This window comes from Pelobates fuscus, chromosome 2 (assembly GCF_036172605.1).
Source record: "Pelobates fuscus isolate aPelFus1 chromosome 2, aPelFus1.pri, whole genome shotgun sequence".
Classification (NCBI taxonomy): Eukaryota; Metazoa; Chordata; class Amphibia; order Anura; family Pelobatidae; genus Pelobates; species Pelobates fuscus.
In genome coordinates, this window is record NC_086318.1 from 75,493,182 (window position 1) to 75,508,901 (window position 15,720).

General features: G+C 41.8%; 1 protein-coding gene across 2 annotated transcripts in view; it reads right to left on the bottom strand.

The window, feature by feature from the left end:
• Positions 1-6,438: 6,438 nt before the first annotated feature.
• TF (transferrin) overlaps positions 6,439-15,720 on the bottom strand; it is a 32,611-nt gene continuing 23,329 nt past the window's right edge. For both annotated transcript variants that reach the window (XM_063442258.1, XM_063442257.1), the window contains exons 15-17: positions 13,735-13,919; positions 10,252-10,444; positions 6,439-6,614 (exon numbers count right to left, since the gene is read on the bottom strand). In XM_063442258.1, coding sequence (XP_063298328.1) covers positions 6,580-6,614; positions 10,252-10,444; positions 13,735-13,919 — 413 coding nt within the window. In that variant the 3' untranslated portion in view covers positions 6,439-6,579. The remainder of the gene's footprint in view (positions 6,615-10,251; positions 10,445-13,734; positions 13,920-15,720) is intronic.

The following is a 15,720-nucleotide window of genomic DNA, read 5'->3' on the forward strand; positions in this document are numbered from 1 at the left end:
AATAGGGGGCGGATCGAACCGCGCATATGTTCGCCCGCCGCCGCGAATGCGAACACGCTATGTTCGCCAGGAACTATTCGCCGGCGAACCGTCCGGGACATCACTACCCATTACACACAGCACCCCTCACACACACACACAGCACTCGTCACACACAGCACTCCTCACACACAGCACTCCTCACATACAATCAACACCCCCACACACGCACACAGCATGCCTCACACGCACACAGCATCCCTCACACACACACAAACTGCACCCCTTACACACACACACACTGCACCCTTCACGCACACACACACTGAACCCCTCACACACAGCACCCCGACACAAAGCACCTCTCACACACACAGCACCTCTGACAAACATACACAGCATCCCTCACACACACTCCGTACCCCTCACACACACAAACAGCTCCCCTCACACACACAGCACCCCTCATATACACAGCACCCCTCACACACACAGTACCCTGACACACACAGCACCCGTCACACACACAGTGTATTTAGGATTTGTGCTGCCCTAGGTAGGACGGTGCTCGGGCACTCCCTCCCCCAATTTAAATTTTCCCCACCCCTTCCTGTCAAGGCCACACTTTGACAGACGCTCAATCACTGACAGATGCTCACTCACTGACAGACGCACACACTCACTGACAGATGCACACTCATATACACTGACAAACAATGACATATACACACACACTCACTGATTTGACACACTGATAGACAGAAACACACACTATTACTCAGACACACACTGACAGACTCACACTCACTGACAAACGCACACTCTCACTGACAGACGCACGCACTCACTGACCAACACATACACACTCACTGACCGACACACACACACACACACACATTCATTCACAGACACACACACATTTCCACTAACACACAAATTATTATTTGCTGGAGTGGATTGCTTACCTGCGGTCCAGTGAGCCTGCTGGTCGGACAGACAGGCTGAGTAGGCAGCGAGGAAGCTCTGATTTACCTGCTCAGCTCCCTTGCATGCTGCTTAGTGATGCCGGAGTGACGTCATATTCCGGCTCCCGGCTTCATTAAGCGGCGCGCGAGGAAGCTGAGCAGGAAGAGCTCAGGTGAGCATGCTCTTTCGCTTCCCACTGCACGCCTTGGGGGTGGGGGGCTCAAAAGAGGCCAGCCGGCCAGCTCTTGAGCCCCCTCAGGACAAGAGGCAAACAAGGGATCTGCCTGGGCATTTGGGGGCGGCTATTTTTGCAAATGCCTTATTTGCCTCACGGAAGATACATCCCTGCACACACACAGCAACCTACACACACTGCACCCCTCTCACACACTCACTGCGCCTCTCACACACACAGCACCCCTCACTCCAGTCTGTGTGTATTCAGTAGTCTGGGTGTATTCAGTAGTCTGGGTGTATTCAGCAGTCTCTTTGTGTGTATTCAGCAGTGTGTGTGTATACAACAGTTTGTATGTGTTGAGCAGTGTGTGTGTGTGTGTATAAATCAGCCTGTGTGTATAAAGCAGCCTGTGTGTATTCAGCAGTCTGTGTGTGTGTGTGTTCAGCAATCTGTGTGCGTGTTCAGAAGTCTGTATGTATTCAGCAGTCTGTGTGTGTGTGTATTCAGTGTACTGTGTGTATGTACTCAACAGTCTGTATGTGTGTACTCAGCAGTCTGTCTGTGTATATTCAGCAGTCTGTGTGTGTATTCAGCAGTCTGTGTGTGTGTGTGTGTATAAATCAGCCTGTGTATATTCAGCAGTCTCTGTGTGTTCAGCAGTCTGTGTGTATTCAAAAGTCTCTCTGTGTATGTACTGTGTATGTCTGTGTGTTTGTATTCAGCAGTCTCTATGTATTCAGCAGTCTGTGTGTGTGTGTCTGTGTGTGTGCATTCAGTAGCCTGTCTGGATTCAGCAGTCTTTGTATGTATTCAGCATTCTGTGTGTATTCAGCAGTTAGTGTGTGTAAGTGTGTATTCAGCAGTCTCTGTGTGTGTGTATTCAATGTACTCTGTGTATGTACTCAGCAGTCTCTGTGTGTGTGTGTACTCAGCAGTCTCTGTGTGTACTCAGCAGTCTGTGTGTACTCAGCAGTCTGTGTGTATTCAGCAGTCGGTGTGTTAGTGTATTCAGCAGTCTGTTATTGTGTTCGGCAGTTTGTAACTGTATTCAGCAGTCTGTATGTATTGCATTTGTTGGAGGTACCAATAAATATAAGCTTAATTTTATTGGTAATTTAAATTTTTATTCCTGTTGTTGTGTAGGAAGGGCCCCAGTGCACTGCTTTGCCTGGGGGCCCATAACACTGTTAAGATGGTACTGCTTGTGTGTGTCAATAAACTCCTAAGCTTCCATTTAGTGAGCATATGTGTGTTAGTGAGCTTGTCTGTAGTGAGCATGTGTGTATTAGTCAGCTTGTCTGTAGTGAGCTTGTGTGTGTCAGTGAGCTTGTCCATAGTGAACATGTGTGTCAGTGTGCTTGTATTTAGTAAGCATGTGTGTGTCAGTGTGCTTGTATTTAGTGAACATGTGTGTGTCAGTGTGCTTGTATTTAGTAAGCATGTGTGTGTCAGTGTGCTTGTATTTAGTAAGCATGTGTGTGTCAGTGAGCTTGTATTTAGTAAGCATGTGTGTGTCAGTGAGCTTGTATTTAGTGAGCTTGTGTGTGTCAGTGAACCTGTATTTAGTGAGCATGTGTGGGTCACTGAGCTTGTCTGTCATGTGCCTTGTGTGTCTATACAAGTGAGTTTTTCTGTAGTAAGCTTGTGTGTGAGTCAGAGAGTTTTGTCTGTCAGTGAGCCTATTTGTGTGTATCAGTGAGTTTGTGTTTTGTGTCAGTGAACCTTTCTGTCTTTGTGCCTGTGTATCAGTGAGCTTGTGTGCTTACTGTCTACCTGTATACTGTATATTATATATATATATATATATATATATATATATAAAATGACTTTTAGGGCGGGCCTACATTTTTTTCCAGAGCTGCTCCCATTCCGGCCCAGCCAGCGTGTGTGCTTTACCGCCAAAACACCTGTGTGAGCTGCCACACACTTAAGCCTGCATTGCCCAGCCCTGTTACATGCGTCTGGAAGCTACTGTTAACAGGTACTAGTAGCCTAGAGATTGGGACATGGGGTATATGCTCAGCTATCTGTATAATACTATAGTGCTGCTTTCTGTATAATACAAGTCTGTGTATATAATATCCTGGAACAGTCAGTGCTCCCTGTATATTGCTGTTCTCTGTATAATAGAGGCCTGTATGTATAATATCCTGGGACAGTCAGTGCTCCTTGTATATTGCTTTTCTCTGTATAATACAGGTCTGTGTGTGTGTATAATATCCTGGGACAGTCAGTGCTCCTTGTATATTGCTGTTCTCTGTATAATACAGGTCTGTGTGTGTGTATAATATCCTGGGACAGTCAGTGCTCCTTGTATATTGCTGTTCTCTGTATAATACAGGTCTGTGTGTGTGTATAATATCCTGGGACAGTCAGTGCTCCTTGTATATTGCTGTTCTCTGTATAATACAGGTCTGTGTGTGTGTATAATATCCTGGGACAGTCAGTGCTCCTTGTAAATTTCTTTTCTCTGTATAATACAGGTGTGTGTGTGTGTATAATATCCTGGGACAGTCAGTGCTCCTTGTATATTGCTGTTCTCTGTATAATACAGGTCTGTGTGTGTGTGTATAATATCCTGGGACAGTCAGTGCTCCTTGTATATTGCTGTTCTCTGTATAATACAGGTCTCTGTGTGTGTATAATATCCCAAGGCAGTCAGTGCTACCTGTATAGTGTGGCTCTCTGTATAATATAGGTCTGTGTGTGTATAATATACTGGGACAGTCAGTGCTCCTTGTATAGTGCTGCTCTCTGTATAGTACAGGTCTGTGTGTGTGTATAATATCCCAGAATAGTCAGTGCCCCCTTATAGTGCTGCTTTCTGTATAGTACAGGTCTGTGTGTGTATAATATCCTGGGCCAGTCAGTGCTCCCTGTATAGTGCTGCTCTCTGTATAATACAGGTCTGTGTGTATAATATCCCAGGACAGTCAGTGCTCCCTGTATAGTGCTGCTCTCTGTATAATAGAGTCCTCTGTGTATAATTTCCCGGGACAGTCAGGGCTCCCTGTATAGTGCTGTTCTCTGTATAATAGAGGCCTCTGTGTATAATATCCCGGGACAGTCAGGGCTCCCTGTATAGTGCTGTTCTCTGTATAATACAGGTATAATACCTGCAGACTCCAGGAACTAGAAGAATCAGAAGCAGTGGAAAGGTGACTGAAGCCTCAATTTGAGATATTTAACATGTTGAATTAGTGGCATGAAAAGGGGCTAATGGAATATATGCATGTTTTCCTTTTGCTCCCATTTCTCTTTTTAATTCCAGTCTGTAAATACTTATCCTATTCCTATTTTCAGGTTGTTGTTTTTTTTTTTTTTTTTTAAACTATATTCACTCCCCAATATAATTATTTTCCGGAACTAATGTATGTTCTAAGATATAAACACAGCTCTCTGACTGAAGCACTTCTGCACAATGTATTTCTATATTTGTACTTGTACTGACAGTGTCACTACTGATACCCAACTCACCTAAAAGTGTTAAAATGTACCTGCCTGATATAGATGCTGCGCTGTGAATGTATCTATAGCACACCAAGGATGCATGGTACTGTTGGTGGGAACTTGTTGTTATAAAAGTCTACCTGCAATCTGGTTGCAGCTCAAGGGTCCAATACTAACACAGATAAACATATATCCCTCACTTTACTTGGTTATTACAAGGAATCCACTAATATTCACTGATGCTTGCTTCTATTCTATGCAAAGTTTTTTTTTTATTCTCTAAAAAAAATTGACACCTATGTACATTAATATATTTATTGTTTTTTTAATATTTGTTTTATTGTTTGCCCCTCTTTTGTTTATCATCTATCATTTATTTTTCATTTCCATTAAATTCCTCTCAAGGTCACTCAATAATACTGATATGCATTACAATTGTTTGTAAACTTTTCCTTGACAGAAAATGTAATTCACACTCATCTGCAATGATAGGGCAAGCCACCACTTCTCTGTACCCTTTCTTTTTCTTCCCTCTCTGTTTCACTTTCAGGTTATTATTGTCTTGCTTCTTTTTTATCAATATTCTCTATTAAAGGAGCACTCCAAACACCATAACCACTACAGCTCGCTGGAGATAACGAGGCTTCTCTCCTCCACTACCAACACTTACGTTAGCTCTCCTGACAGCCATTAGAAGAATGTTGTGGGTCATTAGGTCACTTTTGGTCACCTAACTGACGCTGGACGTCCTCACGATATGCATGAGGATGTCCAGCGTCACCTGAATCCCCATAGGAAAACATTGTATAATGCTTTCCTATGGGGAAAACCCTAATGCAAGAGCGACTGACATCGGTGTTAGACTGGGGTAAGTGACAGAATCAGTTTTTAACCCCTTATTCAACATGGGGAGGGTGGGGGCACTATAGGGAGATATAGAAATAACTTTTTTTTCCTGGCATTATAGTTTCCCTTTAAATTCAGTCAGCCTAGGCATCAATTGGAACCCATGAACCAGTAAGCGGTATGGTTACAGGTGCCGCTTAAGTAAGCAAGTGCCATACAACTGTCAGTCAGCTATGTAACCATCAGCTGTGATGAGATGGTATATGCCTGTTTAAACTGTGTGTACCATGTAACGTGTGAGCTTTAATTCGTTTCTTGATCAATTGGGAGTGTGCTAGATCAAAATTTCCTTAATGTAGTTGAAACCTTAGTTACAGAGATCTGTAAATACCAGCCAACATGTCAGGGCTTTAAACAGAGGATGAGTGTTAATGGCTAAGTGTAATTTTTTTCTGAAAGCTCATGATAGAGGTTTTTAAGCTGTGGTGGAAATGGGACAAGGTGCTATTTTTACAGGAGTAAAACTTGTCCAGTAGTTTGATCTGTCTGGTTTCCACCCATATGCCTGTATTGATTTATCTGTCGGATATTTTGAATTTTTTTTTTAACATTTAGCTGAATACTGAAGAACCTGAATATTCTACATTTTACTTTGGGGAGGGAGGAAGGGTGGAGAGGGGGAGTGGGTATAGTTAGAACCCACTGTGTTCCAATTCACTTCACAAGGCCCCTTAAATTTTAACTTTCCTATCAAGGTTTCACCATAAACACATTTTATGACCTTGTCTTCAATCAAAAAACAAAAAAACAATTCACGAATTAACTATTGATTGTCTTGCTTTCTGTATCCCATTCCTCAATCTACATTTTAAATCCTTCTCTTGGTTACCTTTATCACTTATAGATTAGCTTACCTTATCTTCACACTTTGCAATGATTACATCCCAAATATTAAATACTTGTTCATTGCCCAACCTGCAATGGTTAGTTTTAATATTGATTAAGCCAACAAAATCCAAGAGATTTAATTTTTTATTATAAGAAGCAAACATGATGTAATACTAGATCGACAGATTTATTTTTTGTAGAGAAACGAAAAATGAAATGAAAAAGTAAATGAGTTGGATATTAGATTAAATGATCTTCAATGCTGTAGCTCTTTAACAACTATGGAAAGTGCAGGCAGACAGTAGCGCTGTAAAAAAACAAAAAACAAACATAATAATTGAATTAAAATTATTATACCATAATATTTCCTTTACAGCACTGGAGCACACCTGTGACATAAAACCAAAGCATTACAAAATTAAATTCACACTACAATGGACATGTTTTTTGCTTATCTTAAAGGCACACTCTAAGTACCACAACAACTTTAGCTCATGAAGTGGCATTGGTGTATTGATCATGCTTGTGCAGTCTCACTACTCTGTTTCCTGCCATTTAAGAGCTAAATCACGTTGTTTATGTAAAACTTCCTATATTAAAACTTTCTTTATAGTGTTTAATTTAGAATTTTTCATTCCTTTTCTGTTATGTTTTTTACTAGAACTTTATGTGTGGTTGTTATTAAAACAAACCTGTATTCCTAACAATGTAGTGTCCCTGTCCTAAGTTCTGTATAGGTCCCGTCCCCCCCCGTGTGCCATAAAAATTTCCCTTGCTGAGGGTCCCTTGGTACTGCTCACCTCTCCAAGTCCCCGAACATCATTAAGGAGGCATGGCCTCCTCCACGGTGGTTTAATTTAATGCTCTTTATAGGCACTGTGGTTGCTGCCAGCAGTAGATTGGGAGTATGGGAATGGAGTGACTGACATCACTCCATTCACACACTGGCACACAGGCAATGAAGCCAGCACGTTATTAGCACAGAGGAAGTTTGTCCTGCATAAGGAAGTGTCAAAGAAGAGATCAGACAGAGCGCAGGTGGACCAGAGGTGCATGTTACAGAAGAGTAACACCAGTAAAGGTGAGGGCATAGTGGTGCTAGATCCCAAGTGAGGTGAATTTAAAGCTATATTTTACATTGAATATATTATGTATCTCTGGGATAAATTACGAGTTTAGTTCATTTGGAGGGGATTTATGCTCATGTAAACCTGTCGTGATAATTTCATTTTAAGACCGTCAGCCTGCACTTTAAGCATCTTGTTTAACCCCTTAAGGACACATGACATGTGCGACATGTCATGATTCCCTATTGTTCCAGAAGTTTGGTCCTTAAGGGGTTAACCTGGACAAGCGATTGTATCCACATGATAGCTATGCCAACATGATCATTCCTATTCATGTGGGCATTGTTTGGTCAGTCAGATAACTAACAGCATGCGTACTATTCTCAGAAGGGGCAAAAATGTTCACTGGTGAATCTAGAAATGTGCGCCTTGTGTGTAAGCATTGCTCCATGTGTACATTTATATGCATGTACTCACAATTGATTCCCTTCTACTTGGTGGCAGAGTTTGTGATATAAACCTTGGATCCCTATATATGTTGACTGTAAAAAAAAGTCTATTTATAATGCTCAGGTGTAAATTTCATGAGAATCCCTGGAGGTTTTATATATTAGTGTTTGGCATAAATACTGTAAAGACTCATTTTTAAAAATAAATAATTAAAATTCCTTTTTGGTTTTACCAATATTTTTTTAGCTGAATTTTCCTTTCATAAATAAGATATTCGTATTTATAGAAATTAAATTTTGGCATGTGAACCTTGATCTACTTCCTGGTTTAGAAAACTCATAAAATCTATAATTAGTAGGTTTAAACAACTCTGTTAAATATTACGGGAGAGAGTGAATAAGAAGACACTGACAAGATGAGCCCACCAGAATTATATATACCAGGATCCTGATACATATGTAAGAATTAACCATATGCAATCTCTGAAAAGTATTTTATCTGTATATTAATATGGTTATGATATAATTATCCAATACAGTATTAATGGGTTTTAGTGTGTCCATATACCTGCAGGATACGTTCACTGCTCTGTTCCTTATCTGTTACATTTTACGACTCTACTCCTGGCTAATATGATGTGATACTAATGTAACATTTACATCTTGTTACATTTTGGTTTCATATACCTTTGTATGGTGTGACAACTAATCTTTTTCTATTTGTATATATTTGTTGTTGGTTTTTTTTGTCCTGTGTATATATTTATCACATAGATTTGTTACACTTATTATTATTTTTGGGATCACTGTATTAGTTTAGATTTTTATTTTTGATATAGTTTTGTTAAACAGAAAATTGGAACCCAGATTCATTGATCATAGTCCTCCTAAGGATTATTCAACCTCTTTAGGATTTTCTTTTTCCTATTTCGTGGATATTAATTTTATTCATGATAAGAGTTCCTAGAATACTTTAATACATTAAAAGTGACGTTTTATTTATTTATTATTTGGATTACTCTTTGCCACCAGGGGTTTACCTTCTAAATGGTTCTCCCATGTATTCCCACCTTTGTCTTATAATTAACTTATTCTGGGGGTTACCCCCCTCTTTCCATAGGAGTAACCTGACGCTTTCTCTCTAGAATGTCACTCAGTTTGTAGTCATATACAAAACTGTCTCTGATGTACAATGTAGGGTCACTTACATACTTACAAACAGTTTTGACCATCATCCAGGGGTTATCCTAGTTAGCACTTACAACAGGGGTTCTGCTTTCTGTCTCTTTGAATCCAATGAATTTCAATGAGCTGCCACGTCACATGACCAAGTTTTACTCGTTCAACATAGTGGAAGTGCCTCTAGAGGCTGTCAGTGTAACATCCACTATAGGTGGGTTTTACCCTTCAAGATAAACATTGCTGAAAACCGGCACTGTTTTACCTTGAACAGTTAAATATCCAGGACCAGTGCACCTAGTCTACTTTTTTGAGATAAAATTGTATGGGTGAATTTAGTTGCCCTGTAAAGTCATACCTACTGGAAAAGGGGTTATTTTGTTCTTTTTTATCTGACCATGGGAGGCAGAAATGTAACCAGCCAAGACATGGAGGACAGACGGTGCAGCAAAGCTATAAATAATTATAACTAATGAAAATTAAGATGTATTGCATTATATAGTGTTATTAGTGATTTAATACAATGTTTATATGTTTATACTTATGACAAAATGGTAACAATAGTCTTATTTAAGAGTTCATATCTGTCTGTCTGTCTGTCTAACTAACTTTTACATACACTTATTTCTTTTATTTGTCCTCATTCCCTAAAGAATTAAAGCGACACTGTAGTCACCAGAACAACTGTCTACAGCTTAATGCAGTTGTTCTGGTGAGTATAGCCTGTCTCTGCAGGCTTTTTGCTGTAAAACCTGCCTGTTCAGAGAAAAGGCAATATTTATATTACAGCCTAGAGACACCTCTACTGGCCACTCCTCAGATGGCTACTGGAGGTGCTTCCTGCACACTGTGCAGAATTGATGTTAAGGGTCTCCACGCTTGCATGGAGACTGTGAACTTTCCCCATAGAGATGCATTGGTTTATGAGGAGATGTTCATTGGCCAGGCCAGCATTTGGCTCTGCCCCAGCCCACCTCCTTGGCTGAGATGATCAGAATTTACAATATCAGCCAATACAGTGCTTTCCTACGGAAAGCATTGCGATTGGCTGAGATCAATAACTATGCAGCGCTGTAAATAAGGGGAATTTTACTACAGGGGGACAAGGGGGCTCAATAGTATGTTTAACTCTATAGGGTCGGGAATACATGTTTGTGTTCATATCTCTATAGTGTTCCCTTCACCTTGTAATAGAGTTATAATTTCTTACATACAGTTTCAAAACGTAGGATGCTTTCTGATTGTTTACCTGACTTTGAGGGGCATTTATTAAGGTTTGTCACAGCTGTGTAATATCTCTCGCCAAGAACATCTTTCATGGTGGTCTTGTCATCAAATCCTATCAAGCACTGCGTGCCATCCTTAAAGATAAGATTTGACCCTGATGAGGAACCGAACATCTGGAACATGTCTATTTCGGATCCTTTGCGTCCATAGAGAGACTGTAAATACAGAAACATGGTAAGCAATAAGGAAATAAGCAGTGTTAGTGTGCTTGAGTAATTTCCATGTTATGGATCAATGGCATATTTGATGCAAAATGTAAAACTATGTATGCACTCAAAATATCCCCTTAACTCAAAACTACATCACAAAAGGAAATATGAAAACTGGCAAATCATAAAATTCCAGACATCATGACCACTACAGTAACAGTATACACATACATTTCAGAGTGTCAGAACTAGGAATACAGGAATGATAACTACATCATTGTATACTTTGAAATTTTGCAGCAGAACTCAAAACAGTTTGCACTGTGGGCCGGAGGACTTATATAGGGGAGAATACTGATGGCACATCATCAAGGATAGGCAGATTTAGCTTTTTGCTATCACATGCCCATTCTCCACCTCACCCAATTATCCCTCCTCCTTTCATTCCCAAGGTTGTTGTGCCATACTGGGGCAACTCTGGTCCTGTGCTTGAATGGACACAGCAACCTCTGTACGGGCCGGCCAACTGGAGTGAGGTTTGCAACCCCCTGGCCTGTGCTGCCTTAAGGTAGTACCTTCCCTGTTGCTGTCACTAGCAGGCCCGGACTGGCCATCGGGCCGCGGTGGCCATGGGCCGAGGCCGGCAGGGAGATCACAGGATCTCCCCTGACGGTCTTTGCAGGGCCAGCTCTATCCGAGCGCCAGCCCTGCAGTAGTCCCTGGCGGGCCGGTGGGGAGATCAAAGATCTCCCTCACCGGCCCACATGCAGGATATTGCCGCCGCCGGCGGGGATAGGGGGAAGGAGGGAGCCAGCCTGCCAGCAGAGGAACCCGGCGGAGCTCTAACTTGCAGCTCCGCCGGGTTCCTCTCGCGAGATTCGGAGCGTTGCCATGGCAACGCTCCGGGTCTCGCGAGAGTGAACTCTAGCCCCACAGGCTAGAGTTCACTCACCACTAAGACCACCAGGGATGGAAGCCAGCAACAGGATCCCCCCTCCCAGGCATAAGGTAAGCAGGGAGGGGGGATATAATCATACAGGTCACAGCAGCCTCACAGACCCCTAACACACAAACACACTCACAGCATCCCTGACACTCACACTGCACCCCTATCTGCTTCAAATATCAATGTGCACTCAGAAAAGTCCATTTGTATACTATCAAATGCTGTTTGATAAATATCTGTAAATTGATATAATGAACAAGACTGGCCATTCTCCTCTCTCATTAAAAAGTGCACTTACCCCGAGCTGACACTCAGTGGATGCTTGTTTATTGCACACCAATCTTTGGACTGTATGAGGATATGCAATAAACTAAATCCAAAAGCCTCATTAATCTTTGCCAGCATTTAGACCAGTGTAACTCAATCGGCAGCTAAACTTCTTAAACTGGTCTGCATCCTTTACATTAAAGCAATATTAATTTTTTTTATGAAACAAGCGTACTTTATAAAGAAGCCAGTGAATGTCTATCAGTGTACACAAAGATACAATTAAAGGTAACATATTTGTCAATTAAATAAAATAAATGTAGAAAACTAGGCCATTTTACAACCCATGGTTGAAGAACACAGCAGACATCATATTGGATTACTGTGCCTTCAATAAACATGGATGAAAAAATACTCACACTACACACACACTGCTCCCCTAACACTTACAGCACACACACACACACACACACTGCACCCCTAACACTCACAGCACACACACACACACACACTGCACCCCTAACACTCACAACACACACACACACACTGCACCCCTAACACTCACAGCACACACACACACACACACACTGCACCCCTGACACTCACAGCACACGCACACACACTGCACCCCTAACACACAGCACACACACAAAACTGCACCCCTAACACTCACAGCACACACACACACACACACACACACTGCACCACTGACACTTACAGCACACACACACTGAACCCCTGACACTCACAGCACACAGACACACACACATACACTGCACCCCTGACACTCACAGCACACACACACACTGAACCCCTGACACTCACGGCACACACACACACACACACAAACACTGCACCCCTGACACTCAGCACACACACACACTGCACCCGTGACACTCACACCACTCACACACACACTGCACCCCTGACACTCACAGCACACACACACACACACACACTGCACCCCTGACACGCACTGCACCCCTGACACTCACAGCACCCTCACACGCACATAGCACCCTAATGAAAACACAGCACCCGCTCACACACAGCACACACACACAGCACCCTGATGCAAACACAGCACCCGCTCACACACAGCACACACACACTGCACCGATCACACACACAGCACCCTTACCCACATAGCACCCTCACGCAAACACAGCACCCATCACTCACACACACACTACACCCCTCACACACACACACACTGCACTCCTCTCGCACACACACTGCACTCCTCTCGCACACACACTGCACTCCTCTCGCACACACACTGCACTCCTCTCGCACACTCTCACACACACACTGCACAATATGCTTTCCTAGCATTTTTGTCTCCTGGTATCCCAACTATGGAGACACCAGAGACAAATTTCAAGCAAACACAGTGCAAGCATGTTATTAAATTTGCTTGCGCTGTGCAGAACAAATACAGGGTCTTTTTCTCATGCCAGAGCTCTTCAGCAGAGCTCTGCGCATGGTCTACCCTGGAAGAGCATTGAACCAACATGCTCACTTTGTGATGGGGCGTGCTTGTCATTGGTGATGACAAAACACACCCTATCTGGCCCCGCCCCCTTTTTAGTGGGCCGCTGTAATAAAAAAATGCCCGGGCCGAATTTTCTTCTCAGTCCGGCCCTGGTCACTAGTGGTGTATCTAATTCAAAGAGGGCCCCGTCTGCAAGAACATTTGATAGTGGCCTGTTCAAGCTCAATGGTGGTTAAAGGGTAGGTTCCCACTTTTTGTACATCTCCCACAATTCCTTGCTAGCTGGAGATCTATCATTTACCCATCCTTGTATTTTCAATCAGTTTTATGTGTTCAAATGCAAGCAGGTTTTTGTGTAGAATATGTGTATGTAAATGTAGGGGTATATTTGTCTGTTGTACTTGCATTTGAATGCAGTTGTGTGTGTCTATGTACTGTTACCACACACTCAGTGGTGCCAGTGGTATAACAATTATGTAAATGCATACAACCAAAAATTTAAAAACAATTGCCACATACCTCGATATACATTTTAAACGTGATGCTGACAACCTGCATAGTTTACAGCATCTTTGCTTTACCTCTTACCTGCTGATTATCCACTATTCTTTTAACATCTTTTCTCCTTTCTGGTCTGGTAACAACAGCATGAGCTGGAACTTCAGCAAGATTGCATTTCTTGTAATCGCTTACTGGGGCACGGGTGCCATCAGGGCACAATAGCTCATAATCTGTTGACTTTAGGCCCTTTGTCCACTCTGCAGTGCTTTTGCCTATAAGGAGTGAACCACACAAGATAACACATTTGTATTCCATGTCATGCATTATTCTCTCATACAGGGACCCACTAAGGCAACCAAACCACTACATCTCAATAAAGTGGTCTGGGTACCATGGCCCTCTTGTTTTAACCTTGCAATCATTCAACATTGCTGTTCTGACAGCCACTGTAGGTGCTTTAGCATAAATTAGTACTAGGCACCCAAAGCTTTACTATGGGGAAGCATAGAACTGACTGAGATAATTGATATCACCATTCGAGCCCTTCCATGGAAGGGGGGCAAACTATATAACTTGATGAAAACTGTATGTGAAGTATTCCAAGTACAGTCAATTGATAAAGTATTATGGATGGTATAGATCACCTGCCCAGTACTTTAAAGGGACACTATAGTCACCTGAACAACTTCAGCTTAATGAGGTTGTTCAGGTGAGAACTATAGCTCCCTGCAGCCTTTCTCATGTAAACATTGTATACAGTAATTACATTGAAAGCTAGGAACACCTCCAGTTGCAGTCACTCAGAGTGAACCAGAGGGACTTCTAAGTTGATGGAGGCACATCCACTCAGATCTGCTGTGCACAAGCATCCTGTGATTCAGTATCTCCTCCCTCTGCATGCAGACACCGAACTTTCCTCATAGAGATTCATTAATTCAATTCATCTCTATGAGGAGATGCTGATTGGCCAGGGCTGTGTTTGAATCATGCTGGCTCTGCCCCTGATCTGCCTCCTTGTTAGTCTCAGCCAATCCTATGGGGAAGCACTGTGATTGGATCAGGCTATCACATGTCAGCAGACTGCTTGTTTTTCCTGAGTCTAACACCATGCAGATTTACAGCTTCTGGATTGAATACAGTAAGATTTTTACTATATTTATGGAGGCATGAGGGGCCCTGGGGGGCTAGATTGTCATGTTAACATTATATGGTCAGGAATACATGTAGTTGCACTGGGGACTATAGTGTCCCTTTAAGGTGGTTTTGAAATATCAGGGCAAGTTTTACAGTTCAGGCACAAACTAAATTACTGTCTTCCCAAATGAAAAAAACAAACAGCATTATCTGCAATTCTTTTATGTCTACCTATACTTGATTATTTGCTGATGATAATAATGCTTAGGGATGCTTGATAATGAATGATAATTAGTTATTTAATTTAAACTTTCACCTATTATTTGTTTTGATGTAATGTTGTCATGCAAGAACTTTGTAATGAAACTACATTTATTTAAGTAGTGGTTCTTGACCCCCTCTATTGGCTTGCTCTCATCATGTATTACAGGTATACAGGTCGAGCAAATGCGCATTGAATGAATGAGCACATTTGGTATGTAGGGAATCTTGGTTTGACTCTGTGCAATTGATATGGTGAAATTCCAATCGCACCGAATGAACAAATGGGAACTTCAAAACGAAAATAATGTTCAAATTACTTTCGAAAACAAATGTTAGTGGATGGAATTCGGTTCTAATGAAAATATTTTTTTTTTCATCAACGAAAATTTCTTAAGTGCCCAAGTCAAGTGTCCATTGGTTTGAGCTGGCACTTCACAGTTATCTTTCCCCAGGCAACTACTCATAATAAGTTGAATTATTGTAGCAGTCCTGCCTCTCCCGATATGACACTGGGAAGAATGTGATGAAGAAATATTTTTTTTGGGGATAACATATAATAACAAAAGATTGTTAACTGAGCTAATTTTAGAAATTACTACAAAACTAATGTACAACATTTGGGTCCCTGTCAAAAAAACAATTACTGAATTAGAAAGTACTGTGTTCTAACCCTAA